The sequence below is a fragment of the Girardinichthys multiradiatus genome, chromosome 5 (genome assembly GCF_021462225.1).
Source record: "Girardinichthys multiradiatus isolate DD_20200921_A chromosome 5, DD_fGirMul_XY1, whole genome shotgun sequence".
Classification (NCBI taxonomy): Eukaryota; Metazoa; Chordata; class Actinopteri; order Cyprinodontiformes; family Goodeidae; genus Girardinichthys; species Girardinichthys multiradiatus.
This window is the reverse complement of record NC_061798.1, coordinates 7893984-7907801: the sequence shown is the minus strand read 5'-3', so window position 1 is coordinate 7907801 and position 13818 is coordinate 7893984. Positions and strand designations below refer to the sequence as shown.

Sequence of the window (13818 nt, the reverse complement as noted above, 5' to 3'; positions counted from 1 at the left end):
ATTTCCTTTCACAGGTTTGGGTGTGTTTATTATTTGATGCTGTTTGTTACTGCAGGAGCAACTTCCAGAGCTGAACATCCATTTCCGCTCCCAGAGTTTCCACACGTCCATGTACGCCTCTTCCTGGTTCCTCACCCTATTTCTCACCTTCCTCCCTTTACCTGTCGCCACGCGCATCTTTGATATATTTATGTATGAGGTAGGAAACATTCTGTGGATTTTTTTAAATGTATGTCCACAAAACAAATTACATACATTAAAAGGTACAAACTGTTCCCAGGGCCTAGAGATTATCTTCCGTGTAGGTCTGGCCATCCTACAGTACAACCAAACTGACCTCATTCAGCTCGACATGGAGGGAATGTCACAGGTAAGCATCTGCAGCTTTGTGCCACTTTCTCTACCAAATAGTTTCACGTACAGATTCAGCCACAAGACAAAGCCCTCCATGTCCCAATTTCCCCTCCGCACGCAAGCTTCCTGAACAGCACAGCTAAGATGTAATTTGATAAAAAGAAGCTTTGTACAATTTAAATCATTCGGCATGCCTTTTTATCAGTGTTGTGTAGAAAACGAAACAGACAGGGTGCTTTATTTTTACTCTTCAGTTTAAGTTTGTGGTCTAAAACCACATTTTGCCTGTTTTATACATCTGCTATCATCAGGACGCAGCAGTTGTTTAGCTCGAAACAAACACTTGTTACCAGCTAAACTCTGGTCAGACAAGTGAAATATGCACATAGCTGATCTTTATTTGCAGGCAAAACTTGTGGACCGCAGTAAAGGCCACGCCTGTCAGCTTTTAGAGTGTTTCACTGGCTCCATATAGTTTTCTATATGTATTTCCTCTGTCTTTTTATTATGTTTTCATTTATTTGAGAACAAACATAAATGTGAAATATGCACTATTATTTAGTTTTCTTGCAAAAAAGGTTTTCTTGTCTTTTAGTAACAAATGACAGGAAAACATTGAGCTGACAAGACGAGATGATACAAAATATTGGGTTTCACAATATCTTTGGGAAAACTAAGAATCTCCGTGTTTTGTTTTGACAAATAGAGTAAAAAGCCACTTATAACAAACTGGATTTTAAAGAATCCATAATCAGTTTTATACCAGTGAGTTTTTACCAGTCCAAATGTCAGTCAGTCAGGCAGTCATTTTCTACTGCTTCTTCCATAGTGGGTGACAGGGAAGCTGGTGCCTATCTCCAGCAGTCTATGGGCAGGAGGTGGGGTACACCCTGGACAGGTCTCCAGTCCATCACAGCCAGTCCAAATGTTTCAGTTTTAATGCTTCTCTCCTTCTGAGGTAGTCTCAATGCCAAAAAGGATTGTAAAAGGAACTTTTTTTGTGTTTTCACAAATAGAATAATTGCTACAAAAATTTCCAACTGTTTTTTAAATCATCTCTATTCTGTGTAGGATAATCCAGTTCATTTGTGATGAGTCTGTTTTAGACTTTGAACTTCAGACTTCTGCTACTATTGATCAAATGCAGGATTATAAAATATCTGGGATTACCCTCTAGGTTAGTACTAATAGGATCCTCCAAAGCAGAGGCCAACTTCATCTGGATTAGCAGTTAAGCTAGTGGCGGCATTCTCATAGTGCTTACAAAATGGATTATACTTTGTCTTCGTATTTCTGCTGAGAACCCAACATGCTGCAACACAGACATTGACAAAAGGTGAAGGCTTCTTTGATGCTTTATAAGCATGCATTATCAGCGAAACCTCTGTTTCATTCCCTGGACCAATAATAATAGCTTAGACTCTCTTCATCACATAACTTCACGTACTGACAGCAACTAGAAAGAGTTTTCCAAGACAGGGTTTACTTTGAGGAGAACATCTCATTTGAATATTGCGAGATATGGCTACACCCTAATAAATAGTAACTGTATTCTTAATAATAGCCCCCCTATCTATGGTTATTTTGCATGCTTTGACGATGTTAGATATTAATAAGCATCTTGTGTTTTCCTCTCAGCATTTCCAGAAGGTGATCCCCCACCAGTTTGACAGCTGCCCTGACAAACTGATCCTCAGGGCCTATCAGGTCAAATACAACCCCAAGAGGATGAAGAAGTAAGATGGCTCATTACTCAGTTTCCACTGCAGGGACCGGAGGCTGAAGAGGCTTTATGTAACACTGAGGCTTTTCCACAGAAGCAAACACACATCCGTTGTTATAAATGATGTGGGCTTGTTTTGGCTTTAAGTGCTGCAATACATTGGGAAACCCAGTCTCCTATGTTTTCATGTTTTTAATGCATCATAGTCTAAGTGAAAAGATTGTTAAAATCCTTTAATTTCTGACGTACTGTTTCTGAAAATAAGAAAAAATATTTAGTAATTTGCTTTTCTTTTTTTAGACTTGAGAAAGAATACACCACAATTAAAAATAAAGAAATGGAGGAGCAGATTGAGATTAAGGTTTGTGTAATCCATATATTGATGCTTATAATATTTAATGATGGATTTATGTACACGTCTTCATTTTGTTTTTCAGAGATTACGCACAGAAAACAGGCTGCTCAAGCAGAGGATTGAAACACTGGAGAAGGTTAGACAATGGCTTCCTGTCCTCAGTATGTTGATTTAAATCTGCAACATCGCTGCAGCTGAACAGCCATATCAGGCCAGTCTGGGAGTATTGTTCAGCAATGGAATAAGAAATATGGAAATAAAATAATCACATTAGAATCAGACATTTTTTAGACATTGAATTTATAACACTGAATTTGTATCCAGTTTTTCCTGCAATTATGTATGTGAACTTTTTTTTGTACTTAATATTCGCCTGAAGAAATTCACCTGCAGAAATTCACCTGCAAAAAATTCACCTGCAAATGTGTTGACCTTCTGGTGACTCGAGCCAAAGCAATCAGCACTCAAGTCGAGCGTCTTTTAGCCAATCAGATTACGCTTATTTGATCATGTGACACACCATTGCCTTGGGCAGAGGCGAGTCTCTTAACAGTTTGCTGGATAGTGGCTTAATGAAGATCAGTGATGAGATTCAAATGGGTGTTAATTACCTGGCGTTTTGTAATAATATATTTTTGGCAGAAAATTCTCAAATAAGCGTAATCTGATTGGCTAAAAGACGCTCGACTCGAGTGCTGATTGCTTTGGCTCGAGTCACCAGAAGGTCAACACATTTGCAGGTGAATTTTTTGCAGGTGAATTTCTGCAGGTGAATTTTTTCAGGCGAATATTAAGTACAAAAAAAAGTTCACATACATAATTGCAGGAAAAACTGGATACAAATTCAGTGTTATAAATTCAATGTCTAAAAAATGTCTGGTTCTAATGAGACTATTTTACTTCCATAAAGAAACTGTAATACAGTGGGTTTATATTCACACTTTTTGTTGTTGGTTTCCTTCCACTGAGGGGTGTGTGTGTGTGTGTGTGTGTGAGACTGTTCAGCACTTTGCCATTGAAGACTTCAGGTTTTGCTCTTATCATCTTCTGTGAAGGACATTTTCTTAGAATGAATTGATGCTGCTGCTTCTCATTTCTTCACTTCTCTCTTCACTCCTCTACATTTGTTTCCTTTTTTGTGGTTTATCTTCCCTGGACACCCACTGTGTTTTTCTTTCACCATCTTCATCACTTTTTTCATCGTCTTGTTCCTCTCCTTGGTTTCGCTGTAGGAGAGTGCCGCTCTGGCAGACAGACTGATACAGGTAGAGTACTTTGCACCACTTCCCACAGACCTCTTGCTAACCTCTGCCTTATTCACACCTTTTCTCTCAGTTTCTCTGCTATAGTTTTTCCAGTAACTTGACCAAAATGCATGAAGAAAACTTTTACACTGTGTACCTTTTCAGCCCACAGGATTGTCTGTTCTTTCAATGCATGCAGTCTTTAGCCATGATGAACTGAAACAAGTTTATAATCCCTGCATGTGGCACGTCAATGTTAAATTAGCATATTTTCATCATAGATACAGTACATTGTATTTATTTGCCTTGAAACCTTTTAGAACAAATTGACATGTGGGATTTTATGTGAAAGACCAACACAAAGTACCATGTTATTTTGAAATGGAAAGGGAACAGTACACAGTTTAAAAAAGGTATTTAGAAATAAAATTGCATTTGTGTTGTTCGTATGAATTCAATCTCTTTTAAATTGATGCCGCTAAATAAAGTCCAGTAAAATCAGTTAAAGTCTCTTTCGTAAATAAAGTTCACCTGTGTGTAATAGAAGATCAGCATAAATCCAGCTGTTTATGAAGGCCTCAGAGGTTTGTTAGAGAACATTAGTGAACAAACATCATCAAGGAGAACAAAGAACACAGCAATGAAGCCAGGGAGAGAACTGTGGAGATGTTTAAAGCAGGGTGGGGTTGTAAAACAATATCCCAAACTTAAAACACAGAGATCTGTTCAATCTACTATCTGTAAATAGAAAGAATACGATGCAACTGCAAACCTCCAAAGGCAAAGCTGTCCACCTAAACTGAAATGCCGAGCAAGGAGAGCATTCATCAACAAACAAGACCGTTCTAACTCTAAAGGAGCTGTGAAGATACACATCTTAGGTTGGAGAAGCTTCGGACTGAAGAGCATGCCACAAATCTGGCAAGAAGAAAGTCATTGTTTGAAAGAAAATCCTACACAGTCCTATTTGCAGTTTGAAATGAGCCAGTGATATGAGACCAGAATTATTTGTTTTGGCCTGCACACAATCCCCATGGTAAAAAATAATAGTGTTGGGATGCTGCAGGTTTGCCTTCCAGCAGAACGACCCTGAACATACAGCTAGAACTACAATGGAATAGCTTAGGTCGAAGCCAATTTCTGTTTTAGAATGGTCTAGTCCAAGTCTACATCTAAAATTAATTGCGAATCTGTGGCAACCCTTAAACAGTGATGTTAACATACTGTCACCATCCAGCCTGACTAACAATGATGGCAAAAAAAAGAATAGAGAACCTAGTGGAGACATCCCCCAAAAGAGTTGCAGCTTTTGGTTTAACAAAAGGCGCCTGACACAGCCTTGACTCAGCCGGGCTGAATAGAAGTGGATGCCAAACTTCTCACATTTTTATTTGTACAAATATTTGAAAACATTGTACCATTTTCCTTCCGCTTTACATTTACTTGTTATTGCTGTGTTGCATAAAATTGCAAAAAACATACACCGAAGTTTGTGTCTGTAACATAACAAAATGGATAAGAGATCATGGAGTGTGTAATCTTTTTATTATTTGTCAAAAGATGTTGCGTCATTATATTGAATAATACAGCCAGTGAGTGACTAAAAGGACTGCAGCCATAGAAACTGTTTGTTTTTGTCTTTAGGCATCAATATCACTTTGTCAGTACTTAACACACTCTCTATCTATATTGTGTCTTGCTTTTTATAAAATTTCAACAATACAATGAGTATATTGTTTTACTGGAAAAGCTAGAAAGACACCGGATTTCTTTGCTTTTAGAAAGTCCTTAAGCTTTATGGAAAGTTAAGCCAACAAGGTATACTCTGTAGTTTTATACTTGAACTCTAGAGTTGAGAATGCCATTGTTTTCCCTAGCTTCTAAATCAAAAGTTTTAAAAGCATCTTTTCTAAAAGCGCACTTATAAGGGGTAAAACTACGGTCGTGTAACATCTAGCAATATTTCCGTTAATCCTAAATTTTCTGTAATCCAGTATATAATCGTAATGGGCCCTTCATCCCTAGTTTGCTTGCATGTTAGAATTAAAACTCTACAGTTGATATTGACCTTTCATTTTTGGCGCGCTAATACAGGGTCAGGTGACTCGAGCACAGGAAGCAGAGGAGAACTATGTTATCAAACGGGAGCTGGCGGTAGTGAGACAGCAGTGCAACGCAGCCAGCGAGAACCTTGAGAAAGCCCAGGATACCATCAGGGAGCTGCAACAGCAGAGGGTAAATAACTGTAGATATCAAAAATCATTATTCATGTTTATTTTTACTGTGTACTTTTTACACAAACACATTCATATTGATGTTTATCACTGCATGACACTTGACTGCAGCACATAGTTGTCAATGTCCAGTCAGGTTTGCTCATTTACAGGATTTCTGTGGTAACAGCAGAAACAAACAAAAAAACCAAGGCAGCAGTGTTACCTGCGCTGATTGTTTGGCACTTGATGAAACCCCAAGAATATTTCTTGGCTAGCTGTAAAACAATTATTTTCCCATACATGGCTGGACTCAATGCATTTTCCATATGGATCCCAGTATGTTCATGCTTCCTTGCCTTTTTTGAAAAGTGCTTTAAATCAGTCATACCGTTCCTAATCCATGCTAGGTCCTGGAAAATAACAGAGTGCAGAGGCTCCCTCTACTGATTAATTTTGATGTAAACAATATTTTTTCAAAATATTTTTATTTTATTATTTCATTTTTATAACATTTTTTAATCTTAATGTAACGTGGTGAGTGGTGGGGCAGTGCCTTTAATTGGCTAAATACCACTGGCCTCTTCTTGCTAAACTAGATTTTGATAGATTTGACTTATGTAATTCACAAAAGTTGTGTCAATAAGGACTTCGTGCAACTAAAAAATTAACAAATTAATACTAAACAGGTTTGCTCCTTGGTAAATGGAGTACGCAAGCGTAAAGTTATGCATATAACTACTGTTCCCTGAAGGAGAGTAACGAAGTACAACACATGAGTATGGGATATCACGCCCTGCGTGTCCTGGCTGAAGCCACCTCTAATCACGCCTCCTAGGCAAATGATGTGATGACGACAGGTGACAGGCCCCGCCTGCACTATATACCTGTCCGTCATCATCGTCATTACTCAGTTTGATAGCCGCCATTCACCGAGCCCAGCTGAGCAGCGGGGCAGCAATGTGTTGTACTTCGTTACTCTCCTTCAGGGAACAGTAGTTATATGCATAACTTTACGTTCCCTTTCAGTCGATTCACTCAGTACAACACATGAGTATGGGACATATATAAACGCCCCGCAGAGCAGCCATCAAACCTGGGTCATACACTGCATACTAGTGCAGCACTTCAGACCCAGCAGAAAGAACAGAGTGAGCCACAGAAGGGGCTGTCACATCCAAACGATAAAACTTTACAAATGTGTGCGGCAAAGACCAGCTGGCTGCAGCACAAATGTCACTCATGGGCACCCCTCTAAATAGGGCCCAGGAGGTCGCTATGCCCCTGGTGGAGTGAGCTCTCACACCACGTGGCATTGGGAGACCCCTGTTGCTGTAAGCCAGAAAAATAGCCTCCACAATCCAGTGGGAGAGTCTTTGTTTGGACAGAGCTTTCCCCCTTGCTGGGTTAGCAATACACACAAACAGTTGATCACACAACCTCACAGACTGAGTACGGTCCATGTAACTACGCAGTGCACGTAAAGGGGACAGGAAGTGTAACCTCCTTTGTTCCTCAGATGCAAAAGGAGGTGGACAAAAGCTCGAAAGCTCCATAGTCATGGAGCTGTAGTCCGAAGGTATAACCTTAGGAAGATAAGCTGCATTGGGTCGCAAGGTGACCTTGGAACCATCAGGTGAAAAGTGTATGCTGGTAGGATTTGCAGACAAAGCATGGAGGTCTCCAACTCGCTTTGCAGTTGTCAGAGCAAGAAGCAGAGCAAGCTTATATGAAAGGAACTTCACATCTACTGACTCCAAAGGTTCAAATGGAGGGTCACAAAGAGCTTCTAGTACCAATGTGAGATCCCAGGAAGGAAAACTGGGTTTAATCACAGGTCTGAGTCTACGAACCCCCTTTAAGAAGCGTACAGCCAGAGGATGAGCACCCGGTGTGACTCCATTAAAACCAATATGGCAGGCAGAAATTGCAGCCAAGTAGACCTTAATTGTGGAAAAGGAAAGACCTTTATCCAGCAGATCCTGTAAAAACGTTAAAACTTCCACCATAGAGCACTGAAATGGAACAATGTGCTTGTCCTCACACCACTGCTCAAAAGCTCTCCATTTATAAGTGTATAAGCCTCTAGTGGAGGATGCTCTTGCATTCTGGATTGTTGCCACCACATCAGGGGGGAGGCCTTTGGCTAACAAGCTGGACTTCTCAGCAGGTAAGCATGCAGCTTCCACATCTCTGGGTGTGGATGAGATATCTCCCCCCCTGCCTGAGTGAGGAGATCCCGGCAAACGGGGAGTTGCCACAGCTCTGCTGCCAGCAGGCTGATTATCTCGGAATACCATGACTTTGCAGGCCAACGGGGTGCTACCAAAATTAGGGACAGACCCTGTTTGCGCACCCTCTCTAGTACAGGTAGTATCATTTCCACTGGGGGGAATGCATACAGGAGTACATTGGGCCATGGATGGGCCAGGGCATCCACTCCCAGTGGAGCATCCTGATCTGTTATGGAAAAGAACAGAGGACAGTGGGTGTTGGCTCTGGTGGCAAAAAGATCTACTGCTGCTGTCCCAAACAGACACCATATTTGTGCCACCACGGAAGGGTGAAGCCTCCACTCTCTCACCTGAGGTCCGCCTCTGGAGAGCAAATCTGCACCCAGATTCAGATGTCCCGGGACGTGAGTAGCTCTGATAGACATAAAATGTATGCTGCACCACTGTAAGAGGGTGTGAGATAGTTTCAGGAGAGGAAGTGAACGAGTCCCTCCCTGTCTGTTTATGTCTGAAATCACAGTGGTGTTGTCTGTCCTGACCAGAACATGTTGGTTTAACAGAACCTGGCAGAAATGTTGCAGAGCCAGCAGAACCGCTAAGAGCTCCAGGTAGTTTATGTGGAGTTTGGATTGTACTAGTGTCCAAACCCCCTTCACGGCCATGCCATCGCACAACGCGCCCCACCCCCTCAGGGAGGCATCCGTGGATACCACCTTGCGAAAGGTTACTCTCCCTATTGGCGAACCTCGGCACAACAGTCCTGGTTCCCGCCAAGGGCTGAGAGCCATCATACAGGCAGTGGTTATCGTTAGCTTTCTGCTGCGGTGACGCCATGCACACAACCGGTGAGAGCGGGTCCACCGCTGGAACGGGCGCATCTTCAGTAGACCGAGTGGTACTACTGCAATCATAGATGCCATCATACCCATCAGTTGTAAGATGGTCTGGAAACGCAGTTTGTGTCCCAACTGAAACTGAGCTAGGCAGCGGTGAAACGCGGCCACTCTGTGGTCGGAAAGACCTGCTTGTAAGGGAGCATATTTCCAGACCGAGAAATGAAAATTGCTGACTTGGGATCAGCGAGCTTTTCTGAGAGTTTACCACAAATCCTAGGGCTTGAATGTGCAACAGAACCCGAGACAGCTGCACTGTCGCCTGCTCTCTGGAACTGGCTATTAAAGCCCAGTCGTCCAGATAAGTTAAAATGCGGACCCCTGTCTCTCTGAGAGGTGCTAGCGCTGCCTCTACACATTTTGTAAATGTGCGAGGCGCTAGAGACAGACCGAAAGGCAGTACGAGGTACTCATACGCCTTGCCCTCGAAGGCGAATCTCAGAAACTGTCTGTGGTCCGGGTGTATCGCTACGTGAAAGTAAGCGTCTGTCAGGTCGATTGTGGCGAACCAATCGCCCGGGCTGATAGCACTCAGAAGCTGCTTGAGTGTTAAAATCTTGAACTTGTATGTTCGGAGGTATTTGTTCAGAACTCTCAAGTCCAGGATTGGATGAAGCCCGCCCCCTTTTTTCGGAACAACAAAATAACACCTGTACCAACCTCTGTTCATGTCCGACTCTGGAACCGCATGGATAGCTCCTTTTGCCAACAGTGTATTTATCTCCTCTCTCAGAACCTCTGCTGCTTGGGCCATTACTGCCGTGTTTACCACGCCAACAAAGTGGGGTGGTCTCCGGCGAAACTGTAAACGGTAACCCATAGCAACAGTCCTCTCCACCCAAGGATGGGGTGCGCATGCGCGCCACATATGGAGATGTGAAGCCAGGCGACTGGCCTGCGGCACTGTTGGTGGAACGGTGCTGCCCTCTCCCGACGTGCCTCATTTGGCTGTTGCCTGCAGCTCTTTGATTTTGACTTTTTTTCATAGAAAAAACTGTCTTTATTGAAACATTTGGAGCATCCATACAAACATTTGGAACAACTGCAGTGCTCAGAAACACATTCAACGCACCCAAACTGGGGGCTTTTAGTGCAAATATATTTGTTGGGAAATTGTGCTTGGGAGACTGTGAGGGGGAAACGCAGCGCCTCTTGGGACTGGGATCCCGAACAACACCAGCAAAACCTCTTTTGGACGGCACCCGCCGACAACTGGCAAACATGTCTCCCTGCTCCCGAAACTCCTGAGTCCCGAGTCCCACAGCTAGGAGGACTGTGTTTTCTTCTTTCGGGACGTCGAGTCCCTCTGGAGCCCCGGAGGAGGACCCCTGCTCCAGGCCGTCTTTCGGGGAGCTTGGCCGTGGTTTTGTGGCTGTGCCGTCTGAGGGTTCAAGCTCACGGGTCGCATCATCCTCTTCGCTGGGGGTGGCGGTACAGCTGGTTTGCAAGTGCCCGAGCTGGATTTGGGTCTCACATCTCGCCTGGGGATGATACTGCACAGTTCTTCGGTCTGCTTTTTCCTCTGCTCGAATTTCGCCTGTATGGCGTCGAGATATTGTCCAAACAGCCCGTTGGCTACCAGCGGTTCATCCAGGTAGACGGCTCTATCCCTATCCGGGATGTCAGAGAGCGTCAGCCACAGGTGCCTTTGGGCAACCACCGTCGATGCCATCCCTCTGCCCATTGATAGCGCTGCACAGCGGGATACACGGAGGATGTAGTCAGCAGTGATTCTCACCTCATTCAAGAGTGGCATCACAGGGCTCTCCGGCGGTGTTGCGGCTCCAAGCTCCGCCAAGCGCATAGCTTGGTATGTTTGCAGCATGGTAATGGAGCTCAGGGCACGAGCGGTGGTCGCTTGAGCCTTGTAGATTTCCTCCAATTGAGCAGCGAAGAACCTACAGTGCTTAGACGGAAGCGATGTTGGACCACCCACACCGTGATTTAGGGATGGGGCCAGATATGCTGCCAAAGACGGTTCCATAGGCGGAAGATTCACCAGTCCGGCTTTTTTGGCGCCTTCCAGGTCCAGATACTGTCCATAACCCGGTACCGTGATGCGGGTGGACAGTGGTTTGTTCCATGAAGATGTCAACTCAGAGACAAAGTCTGGGAACATGGGTAGATGATGCTTGACTGCGGCCGGCTCCGAGGGGAGATAAAATCCCGTGAATCGCAATGGCTTCTCCGCAGGAGGTGGGGATGGCCATTCCACGTCCAGTGTGTCAGCTGCATGGCGGCAAAGAGAGAAGAAAGACGTGTCGCCCGGGTCTGCTGGCGCAGCAGCGGCAGCCTGACTCGGCAGAGACTCATCCTCATCATCGGACAGACAATGAAAATCCAAACCGATGTCCAGTACATCCTCTTCTCCCTGAAGGGGTTCTAGCTGAAGCTGAGACCGAGCACCTGCATTATCGGCTAACCCATCAATATACTCCATATGGTCTGCCCAGCTGGAAGCGGGGACTTCGACCGAAAAGCCGTCCTCGATAGAATCGGACGAAACTGGGTTTCCCGCCTCGGAGAGCAGTGGGTCTCGCCGTGAGACAGCAGCCTCTCCCAGCACCTTTTCGAGGAATTTAACCCGCCTCTCCAGGGTCGAGCGACGAAGCTGGCGACAGAACGCACATGCTTCGGGCTCCGCCAACGCTCTGCGAGCGTGAACGATCCCGAGACAGACGGGACAAGCCTCATGCTGGTCCTTCTCATGAAGTGAGAAGCCGCACCCCTGAGGACAGGGACGAATAGATGACTTCTGCTTCGCTTGTGTTGGCTTTGTGCTCATCCCGAACCACAAAGCCAGACCGAAATGCTTGAAATCAGCGCTTTGCGGGCAGACACGCTCACCAGCGGGCAGCAGTCACTAACTCCAACAAAAGCAGTTGAACTAATTCCAAGTAGCCCTTTGAAAAGAGACACAGAGCTAACCAGCAGCAGCTAGCTAGCCTGGCTCAAAGAGGTGTTCTTAGCGAGGTGAAGAGCGTAAGAACTGAGTAATGACGATGTGGACGGACAGGTATATAGTGCAGGCGGGGCCTGTCACCTGTCGTCATCACATCATTTGCCTAGGAGGCGTGATTAGAGGTGGCTTCAGCCAGGACACGCAGGGCGTGATATCCCATACTCATGTGTTGTACTGAGTGAATCGACTGAAAGGGAACTGTAGTTTCCTTGTACTCGTTTGCTGTACCTCTCCTAAACACAAGGGGTCAATGTTGAGAAGATAATACTGCTACTTAACAGGAAAGGCAGCAGAAGAGTTGCTAGGATGTGCACTCTTTTTTAATACTTAACGCAAGTTCCAACTATAAAGCTATTAGTTAAAGTAAATAAAAAGCTTGTAAAGAAACCCTCTTTCATAAGAACTGGCTAAAAACAATATTTAGATTTGTTTTAAAACATGTTCTATTGCTACGTATCAGGGCAGATGTTTGCCTACATGTGCCAGGGCAGTTTTGCTCTACAAAAAGGAAATCTCAAGACGGTATCCTAATTGCATGATTGACTTTATTAATTCCATACAATCCAGTATTCCAGTAATGCAATATTTAGATAGAACCCTTACTGCTAGGCTAAGGATGAGTCAGAGTTTGTCCGAAAATAAATTTCTGTAAAATGTAGAAACCATTGACAGCTTATACAGGTCCTTCTCAAAATATTAGCATATTGTGATAAAGTTAATTATTTTCCATAATGTCATGATGAAAATTTAACATTCATATATTTTAGATTCATTGCACACTAACTGAAATATTTCAGGTCTTTTATTGTCTTAATACGGATGATTTTGGCATACAGCTCATGAAAACCCAAAATTCCTATCTCACAAAATTAGCATATTTCATCCGACCGATAAAGGAAAAGTGTTTTTAATACAAAAAACGTCAACCTTCAAATAATCATGTACAGTTATGCACTCAATACTTGGTCGGGAATCCTTTGGCAGAAATGACTGCTTCAATGCGGCGTGGCATGGAGGCAATCAGCCTGTGGCACTGCTGAGGTCTTATGGAGGCCCAGGATGCTTCGGTAGCGGCTTTAGCTCATCCAGAGTGTTGGGTCTTGAGTCTCTCAACGTTCTCTTCACAATATCCCACAGATTCTCTATGGGGTTCAGGTCAGGAGAGTTGGCAGGCCAATTGAGCACAGTGATACCATGGTCAGTAAACCATTTACCAGTGGTTTTTGCACTGTGAGCAGGTGACAAGTCGTGCTGAAAAATGAAATCTTCATCTCCATAAAGCTTTTCAGCAGATGGAAGCATGAAGTGCTCCAAAATCTCCTGATAGCTAGCTGCATTGACCCTGCCCTTGATAAAACACAGTGGACCAACACCAGCAACTGACACGGCACCCCAGACCATCACTGACTGTGGGTACTTGACGCTGGACTTCTGGCATTTTGGCATTTCCTTCTCCGCAGTCTTCCTCCAGACTCTGGCACCTTGATTTCCGAATGACATGCAGAATTTGCTTTCATCCGAAAAAAGTACTTTGGACCACTGAGCAACAGTCCAGTGCTGCTTCTCTGTAGCCCAGGTCAGGCGCTTCTGCCGCTGTTTCTGGTTCAAAAGTGGCTTGACCTGGGGAATGTGGCACCTGTAGCCCATTTCCTGCACACGCCTGTGCACGGTGGCTCTGGATGTTTCTACTCCAGACTCAGTCCACTGCTTCCGCAGGTCCCCCAAGGTCTGGAATCGGCCCTTCTCCACAATCGTCCTCAGGGTCCGGTCACCTCTTCTCGTTGTGCAGCGTTTTCTGCCACACTTTTTCCTTCCCACAGACTTCCCACTGAGGTGCCTT

At 44.3% G+C, this 13818-nt stretch overlaps 1 protein-coding gene across 2 annotated transcripts in view; it reads left to right on the top strand.

The window, feature by feature from the left end:
• evi5l (ecotropic viral integration site 5 like) overlaps positions 1-13818 on the top strand; it is a 64958-nt gene that overhangs the window by 32425 nt on the left and 18715 nt on the right. Inside the window, exons 7-13 of one of the 2 annotated variants that reach the window (XM_047365509.1) lie at positions 56-199; positions 281-370; positions 1993-2090; positions 2378-2438; positions 2515-2568; positions 3665-3697; positions 5771-5911. In XM_047365509.1, coding sequence (XP_047221465.1) covers positions 56-199; positions 281-370; positions 1993-2090; positions 2378-2438; positions 2515-2568; positions 3665-3697; positions 5771-5911 — 621 coding nt within the window. The remainder of the gene's footprint in view (positions 1-55; positions 200-280; positions 371-1992; positions 2091-2377; positions 2439-2514; positions 2569-3664; positions 3698-5770; positions 5912-13818) is intronic. The other variant, XM_047365510.1, reaches the window with a different exon arrangement.